This window comes from Condylostylus longicornis, unplaced genomic scaffold (assembly GCF_029603195.1).
Source record: "Condylostylus longicornis isolate FDR11 unplaced genomic scaffold, ASM2960319v2 ptg000016l, whole genome shotgun sequence".
NCBI classification, from domain to species: Eukaryota; Metazoa; Arthropoda; class Insecta; order Diptera; family Dolichopodidae; genus Condylostylus; species Condylostylus longicornis.
Genome location: NW_026577985.1, coordinates 2,086,566 through 2,096,027, shown reverse-complemented (window position 1 = coordinate 2,096,027; position 9,462 = coordinate 2,086,566). Strand labels below are relative to the sequence as shown.

The following is a 9,462-nucleotide window of genomic DNA, read 5'->3' as shown; positions in this document are numbered from 1 at the left end:
TAGCTGCATGAAATTTAAAATATAAATTCTCAAAGTTTTAATAGAATGGCTTGACAGGTTCGGGTAGCTGTCACTGAACTTGAAAGCCAATTTTAAATATTCGAAAAAATAATAACGTTAGGCTCATGAAATTGCGCAGTTATGTGCCACATGTACATAGGTAACACATGTACTTGAAGTCTTTTATGAATGTTTTTTTTAAACAATTTCATCAAGCTGCCATATAACTGCGAAAGCTAATTTTAAATACATACTCGGAAAAATAATAAGGTTAGATTCATGAAACTTGACAGTCATATATTCAATTATAGGTCAGACATATGCGTGAAATTTTTGTTTTCAGATCGACAGGTTCGAGTAACTGCCATACAACCGTAAAAATTAATTCTGAATATTGCAAAAACAAGTTTTTATAACACTGAAACGTTTTTACTTTTTTAATTTCTAGTCTAATTTCTATTTAGTTTTACAAACGAATTTCATATATTTTGTTATTAATATAGAGTCATCTACATGGTAAAAATATACTATTCTAAATTACTTCTAGTGAAATCTATGCGTCAGTTAAGTTATGAGTTCGTTTAAAGCACTGAACTGCCATTAGATGGCGAATTCATATATTAAAAACCACAAAACCAGAAACTTAAACTTCAACTGGTTTGTGTATTAGAATGGTAGATTCTTTACATTTCATCGTAAGATGTCGTAAGTTTATATTTTATATTCCCATAAATTATTACATCGAAAATCATGCAAAAAAATCTGAACATTTTATATTTCTACTTTTCAAATTCTCCTTTTCAGTTTTGTGGAGGTTAAATTTTTACTTTTCAGTTTTTAATAAAAATATACTGAATATTGCAAATATGTATATGAAAATATTCAAGTAGGGACAAAAACCAAAAACTAAAATTATAATTTCTGACTTAAATTAATATTCTTTTTAAAAAACTGGAAAATATAATTTTCTGTAAAAAATACTAATGCGTATATTTATAAAAAACACAAACACAAATACAAATATAATTGGTGGAAATATGCATCACCACATATTGATAATAAATATATAATTCAGAAATTTTCCAAAAATTTTTAAAATCTTGAAATCATAATATTCAGTTCATATTATTTAATTTTCAACATTTTTTTTAGAACACTATGTTTTATTTTATTATTAAAAGTACAGACTGCGTTAATATGTACACGTTTTGTCATAGTGTATAATATAATTACATAATATATCTATATATTTTCCATGTGTATACTATATTAATTAAACTTATATGCTTCAATTCATAAAAATTATTGCATATGGGAATTCTTTTTATATATTATTAAAAGTCCATATAATTCTTTGTAGGTATGTACATATGTAATTTTAGTTTTATTAGGAAATATTTTCACATTGTTAGTAAGGCTAGTTCACTGATTTATCTAAACTACCGCATCAGAAACTTTGAAACTTATACAAGTTCCTTTATAATTTTTTAATGTTTGTATTTATGTAAAGAACAATTTGAAACGACGCATCTTTTATAATGATTTTAAAATTTTGAAAGCACTTTCATAATTATAAAACTTAAATTCAAATAATTGAAAACTTAAATTAAAATCTTATAAAATTTTTATTAACCTTATTTTAAGTCGTGTAGCTAGATTAAACAGTAGAACACCAAATTTTTTTTTATTCACTGTATAATCATTTTTTACTTTCAATTCTCTCAGATATGTTGTCTATGTCAGACAACAGCGGTACAAAAAAATGCGGGAAAAAACTCGAAAATATATTTAATCAAAATTATAGTTAAAATTTTGAGATAAAATTTAAATTTTTGATATGTTGTTCAGAAAATTTTTACGTTTTATTCAACTTTTCGTTTAGAAAACTCGAAATGAAAATAAGGCAACAATCATAATTTTTCCAAACAAAAAACAAAAAAATAATTCTTCAGAAATGTCATTTTCCCAAAAATACATATGCAATTTTACAAATTAATAAGAAATAATTTATTTGCTGTTTAAAATTTAATTTTAAATTAAATTTAGTGAATAATTATATTAATTTTTCGTCTTATTAAATAAAATGAAAATAATAAAAAATATAATATATATAAATAAATTTTTTCTTTTATTTCTCGTATTTTGTATCAAAAAAAGGTGGATTTTGAAAAAATAGTACTAAAATTTATTTAAAAAGAAAAATTACTTAATAATAAAGTAAGATTTGGTGTACTTTTTAAAGTTTTATTTGTAATTGTATTTAAATAAAATACAATACTATAATGGATTACGTTCATATAAATGGAAGTGCCCTGAAAGTGTTGCGTCGAAGGATACAGAAGCAATAGTCTACGAGAACAGGAGAACGTAAATGCTATACCTAAATTTACTTTGCCAAAGAACGAAGTCATCAGGGACAAATGGATACAAGCATTAGGAAAAAGGAGTTCTACACCACCCAAGTGTTTTTAATTTGTAAGAACTTTAAATTTTATTTTGTTGTCTGTGGCAAATATAATTTAATCAAGTACGTACTAATGTTAAGATTTTAATAATTTAAATAAATATGTAATTTAATGTCTTATAAAAGAAAATTAAAAAATTTTGTGAATTTAGTTGATACACAGGTACATTTATGTCATAAGATGAATTGCTTTTCTCATCAAATATTACTAGTTTTAAGAAATATTGATTTATTATTTTGGTTTTAACTGAAAAATATTTTGTTACCTGTAATTTATTATAATGTAATTTGTAACCTGTAATAAGTAACTAGTTTGTAAGAACAAGAAATTAATTTTATTTATATTTAAATGAAATAAATTAACTTCTGCATATTTTTGGTATTTATGTTAATCGTTTTTATTTTACAAACATTCCAAATCACCATATGAACATTTCTAATTTATTCGAAAATACCTAGTATAAAATATATTTCTTAACAAAAAGTACGATGATCAATTTTCAATACACCGTATGAATGGATTAGTAAATTCCGTATTGTCAAGTCTTATTTAAATATGTCTATGGTATTTCTAACAAAAATATTTGTATTTGTGTTTGTACTTTTTATAAATATTTTTTTATAAATAAAAACGCTTTTTAAATTTCTTTCAAGGAAAACTTCTATTTTTCAAAATATTGAAAAGGATATTCGTTCACATCAGAAATTATAATTTTAATACATATTTGGTCTTTGTACCTACCTTTAGTATTTTCATATATTCTTTAGTTTTCAGTACATTTTTCTTTAAAACTGGAAAGTAGAATGTAAAAGGCTGAAAAATATGAATTTCTAAGTCTATAAAATAGTTCCTGGCATCAATTGAGAATTTATATTATAATTTTTACTCGATTTTCATTAAATTGATATATTGCAACCGTTATGACCACAAAAAAACAAATTTCAAAATCAATTTTGAAACATTGGGAAATTTTATTTTCTTTACGGAAATAATAGCATCGTTTCCGTAATTTTTGATTTGCTGTTTTTTCCCTTTCATAACAAAATCAAACCAAATAAAGCAGGTAATTTTTCAAAATTAAATGTGTTGAAAAGTTCGGAATAAAGTTAAGCGACAATATATTGAACGAGAGTTTTATCATGTCAACTCTTCCTACTATGCCAATGTTACCAGAATTTAATTACTATTTTTAGCACGATTATATTTAAACAAGCTCACGATTTCCAATTGAGTTATGGAATCACAAAAATGCAAAGTTTTGGAGTTATCCAAATTTTGTTAAAGGATGGGCAGAGGGATTTGCATTTTAATTTTCGCCTTCCTATCGCATCCAAAGCTCCACATTTTTACACTTTTCTGAATATTTAGTACTTATCTTTCGAACGTCGTCATTCCGTTTCCCAATAAAATTTAAAAATCGATATCTAATTCTATTTTATCACCACACCATTAACCTGAAATGTTTTACAATTAGAATATGGAAACGAGGTTGATACTTTTTAGTCCCATGATCTGTTTTATTCTTATTAAATCGTATTTGGCCTCTTTACTTTAATATCTCTCTTTTTGAGAATAGATAAGTTTCACAATAAATTTTACAATTTATTTCACACAACTTTCACACAACGTAGTCTCAAATAAAAGTTTAAATCTGATGTAAATTAAAATTAGACTGCAAAAATTGTCCTTTTTGATCCATTGATTTTGAATTTGACCCATCAATTTTTCCATGAGTAACAACCCTGCATGGAAGGTATTTTATTAGCTTTGTAGATCATGTGTTTCTGTTTTACTCAGTTTTACTAAAAATTTACAATGATTGATAATAACAAGATGAATTGATGAAAACCCAGGGTATGTCAAAGCCATACAAAAGTCATTGTGAGAATATTTCGAAGATGATAATTTTTTAACACAATTTGCCTTTAATTTCGACTTGCCTTTTTTCATATTTTAGATATTTTTTCATTTATATAAACAATAACACGATCAGGCCTTCATACACTAATTTCTGATATCAAACATAAATCAGGAACTATATTTCAGTATACGTATATCTGTACTTAAATTGAGTAGTTTTGTTAACAATATTCTAATTTTCCTTGTTTATTACATATGTATATTAGCTATCTATATCTGGATCAAGGTTATCATATATTCTTTCTAATCCTTCGATTGTTAATATTTTGTCTTTTAAAACTTTATATGATTTTAAGTCTTCGCTAATAATATTAACAGTAGATAAAGGTAAGAAAACATGTTCAGCAATTTCAATTTTATAACCTTTTGCTGATAAACTTTTGCTCACTTTGTTTAATTCGATTGGAGAACATAAAAACTGAAATGAAAATATTAAAATATAATACAATAGTTGATAGTGAATTCAATAAAATTATTCACGTACATTAACTACACCATTTTCCTTATCAATTATTTCAACTTCTTCAGCTCCCACATCAATGGCATCTTCAGTAAAAATTTCTTCAACACTACTTTTGTTTTTTATCTCATTATGAGCAATCGCTTGAATCAATCCCATATCCTCAAATAAATGTCGACATTCTGAATAACAAGCTCTAAATTAGATTTTTTTTAATTGGATTTATAAGAAAGAAAACAAAGCACTTTTATTGATAAACTTGCCTTCCTTTTTTCAATATAGGGGCCAAATTTATTTTTAACGTTGCCAAATTGTCGGTGTACAAGACACAAATCATATAAACTTTATTTAAAGCCTTGATTTCTAAAACATGTTCCTTTATTTGCGTTTTGCTGGCTTCTATTTTTTTAATTGTGTTTTGAATTGTCGACAGCGGCATATTTTTCTTGAGCGCAAATTCAATGGCATTTTTAAGGGCCGTGTTCGTTGCCGGATTTGAAGAATTCCCTTCTACAGTATAAGTATAAGATACAAAAAGAAACTAATTACAATTGCTTTAAAGAATATTACCTTGAATAGCCATTCTAATTTGCCGGCTCATTCTCGTGAAAGTTACGGCACGTTGCCCATCCTTTTCTGCTTTGATATGTTTTATATTTGCCCACTTTGAATGTCCTGCGAACAATTGAGAATTTCTGTGGAATCTTGCATTATGTGTGTAATTAGTAACATGAAATATAGGTCTCAATGAAAAAAGGTTATAGCAAAACAGATCACAGGCATGAGAGCATTTTTGTCTGACCAAGTTCATGTTTAACTTGCTTATCTTAACTTGAAATTTTTTGAGTTAGGAAAATGTTTTATAATATATTAATAACAAGCCGTTGACAGTTTTGTCAATATATCAGAAATGAAATAATCAATGCCACATGGAAAAAAACGATTATACGTAAATACGGTTAAAAGCAGCAAGCGAATACATACTTAACAAATTCTTCAATCAAATCTGGTGGTTATAAGTGTCAAACGAAGGTTAAAATAATATTTTATAAGGCAAAATCGTTTCTTTGAAAGTTATGCTACGTTTTCATATCCGGCAATCTAATATTAAGTGCACAACAAAGTCCGATCATATCAAAATGCAATTATTCTACAAAACTCAGATTTTGCTACAAATATAATATATACATATAAATTAAACGTTAATTGATTACTGTTCCAAACTCTATCAAAGAATTACTTTTCTTCATTATATTTTAAATGATTTTAATTAAAATCATTTAAATTACCATTAAACTGAGGTGCATAGAGTAATTTTTACTATTGCCGTTCATAGATCTTATAACGCATGGGCAGCCAGGACTCTTATATTTCTTAATAAGAAAAATTAAGTACACTCCCATATAACGCAGTGTACCTTTACGTCAAATTGACAATGTCAAATTTGATGTTTTAGCAATTTTTAACAATACCATAGTGTCTTCTTTTCAATGAAAGCAAATTGTAGGCTATTTTAAATTATAATTTAAATTTTCGTTTTCGTAAAAGTCAAATTTAAATCATGAAGTTGGCTGTACCAGTAAAGCAATTTTTTAAAAATATTAAAAATATTAATTTTACTAGCAATTATATATATTTATATATATATATATTGAATTATGAACATAAATTTAAAAATAATGAAACATTTTTTAAAATACTATTTCACATTTTTTGCGGTTCAAATATCTTTAAAGTTGTCTATTGTTGCACACATATTTAAATTCGTCTTGAAACTTTACCTGTGAATAAATATCTTAAAAATATTTAACAACAACCATAAATGAACACAAAACTATACTTTTGAGTTCTTATGCGTTTTATAAAAATGGAAAGCCTATAAAATGTACTCCATACTCTGTATAGATAACTCATAACTGTACAGGTGGACTCAAAAATAATTTCATAATACAACTTGTTTTTTTCTGTTTGATAAATAGGAAATAATCGCAACAACAATTAGTTTAAAGCATGTTGTTATGTTCTAATCGAAATATCCCCAGTAAGGAATACTTCTGGTAAGAGTCCACTAAAATCCAAAAAGAATCCAGACGCGACGGCCTCACAATGAGCGGCTCTCTCTTTCACAATGAGATGGCAGAAATTTTATGTGCTGCCTTGCACGAGGGAATTATTCTCAAAAGCTAGGAAAAGAAGCAAAACAAATGCAATGAGCAAAACACACGGATTGAATACCCCAGATGGTAATTCAGTAACGCTGGAAAACCTACACTCTTCGGAGGCTGGTCATGGATTCTGGGGGAGACCACTTACTGCATAGTAGATCGGCGTTGATGGACCCATTTAGAAGGAGATCGGTGATTGCCGACAAAAATGGCAGAATTAAGGATGACAACTCTGAGAAAAAGTCTAATAAGTTTGCAGACGGCAAAAAATGAAAACCCAAGAGGGTAATATGAGAAGGCATCTTTTACAGGAGAGTAAATTGGATATTCAGGACTCGAGAATAACCCAGTCTTTGTAAGGTGCTACAAAACGAGAATGTAGATTTAAAAAATCAAATAAAATCTGCATCAACAGAAAAGAAGAACAAAGATGCGGAAGTTATTGTATATGAAACCGACGAGGAAGAACTGGCTAGAGAAACTGACTGGATTCTAAGACAGAATAATGCAAAGAAGCGAAAAGTGGAAAAGTCTCTTGAAATAAATTCAGAGTACACAGTTAAAAGAAATAATGAAATCAACCCTAAAATGAAGGCTGAAAATTCAAAGAAGCAACATAAAAAACTACTCCCACATAGTTAAGATATTAAAAGAAGAAAGAATAATCGTTAGGGTCAATATGATGAATAACGACCAATTAAAAATAAATGTGGAAAATGAAAATGAATACAGATTACTAACAATGAGGCAATTTAATGAGCAAAGAGTTCCAAAAATAGCCAGAATAACGGCACATAGCAAGGTGCTAAAGGGAGTATCGTATTCACAAGCGCTTCAAAGCAAAACAGAATATAAGAAAAATAAGGAACTTGAGAACAAAACCCCACAAATAAAAAGAACTGACGCAGACATTATGCAAATGATGCATTTGACTTGAAAAATAGAAAATGCATACACTGAGGTGTATACGGGGATACCAAAGAAATTAAGAAAAGATGTACGTAAATGAGGTATGTATAGTAACTTGGAATGCTAATGGTGTTCTTAATAAGAAACAAGAATTGGAGATTTTTCTTAAAACGAGATTTATAGATATTCGTTTGCTGTCGGAGGCTCATTTGACACATTATGCGTGCCTTTAAATAAAAGGCTATGATTACTATAAAGCGGTACAGCAATCAGACAAGAAGAGGTAGTGCGATACTAATAAGAGAAAGTATAGAACATAATGAAGAAACAGCTGAAATTCAGCTTATTTCGATAAAAATTAAATCGACTAAACAGATTTTTAGTGTTGGTGCTGTATACTGTCCAGTAAATTGCAGCATTAGGAAAAATACTTTAAAAGATCTCCTGTACGAACATGAACACAGATATCTAATAGGAGGTGACTATAATGCCAAACATATGATTGGGGTTCTAGAATCACCTCAGCTAGAGGAAAAGAGGTAAGAAAACCTACTCAAGAACTAAGTTGTTACTATCACTTCACTGGCAGTCCTATTTATTGGCCTACTGACACTAACAAGATTCCTGATGTTATTGACTTTTTTATAACCAAAAAAATATCAGAAAACTTTTTAAGCCTTGATTCAAATCACTCGGCTGTCATATTAAAATTAAGTGAAAAAATAACTAAAATATTATTTAAGCCCAGCTTGATAAATAGCACTACAGATTGGGCGAGCTTTAAATACGAAATAATAAACAATATTAACGTAAATATTAATATACAACCAAGAGAACAATTAGATCTTGAGATCTATAAGGATTTATTAAAATCATACAAAGAGCTGCATGGAACAATACAAAAATGTCAAAGTACAAACCGACAACAAATAGCTATCCTCGAGAAATAACTGAATTAGTAGGTGAAAAAAGGAGAGCCAGACGTAGATGGCAACGTTCGCGTCACCCTGATGATAAAACTGTTTTAAGCAGACTTTCCCAGATGCTTAAAAGAAAAATCCAAGAATTTAAATCGGCAACGTACGAAAATTATATAAAGAACTTGTCAGCTACGAAGGAAACGAATTATTCCTTATGGAAGGCGGCAAAGAACAAAAAGAGACCGATTAGAAATGGCAGTTGGGCGAGGAGCAATATGGAGAAAGTGTTTGCTGATCACTTAGAAAGCATATTCACATTGACGGAATAACATCAGATGTAAGTTTAGTAGAATCTATCGCAAAAGCCGGCAGCATAGCTCCAATTACTCAATTGGAAATTGCGGAAGAGATAAGATCCCTGAACTCGAAAAAATCGCCACGTTTTGATCTTATTACTGCGGAAGTACTGAGAGAGCTACCAGACGAGGCATTGAAAGCTACCAGAGAACATTTGATGAAAATCATGAATTCAGCTATGGATTTTGGGTATGTTCCTTGTGCTTGGAAAGTCGCGGAGGTAATCAATTTGGTTTTAGAAGAAACCATTCTACAATAGACCGGGT

General features: G+C 28.4%; 1 protein-coding gene across 1 annotated transcript; it reads right to left on the bottom strand.

Moving 5' to 3' along the window:
- Positions 1 to 3,958: 3,958 nt before the first annotated feature.
- LOC129605931 (probable transcriptional regulatory protein Fnod_1106) lies at positions 3,959 to 5,749 on the bottom strand. The gene is made up of 4 exons (XM_055515960.1): positions 5,416 to 5,749; positions 5,109 to 5,355; positions 4,870 to 5,041; positions 3,959 to 4,803 (listed from the first exon to the last, which is right to left on the bottom strand). The coding sequence occupies exons 1-4, from the start codon at positions 5,654 to 5,656 to the stop codon at positions 4,588 to 4,590; spliced, it is 876 nt and encodes a 291-aa protein (XP_055371935.1). The 5' UTR covers positions 5,657 to 5,749; the 3' UTR covers positions 3,959 to 4,587.
- Positions 5,750 to 9,462: the final 3,713 nt, after the last annotated feature.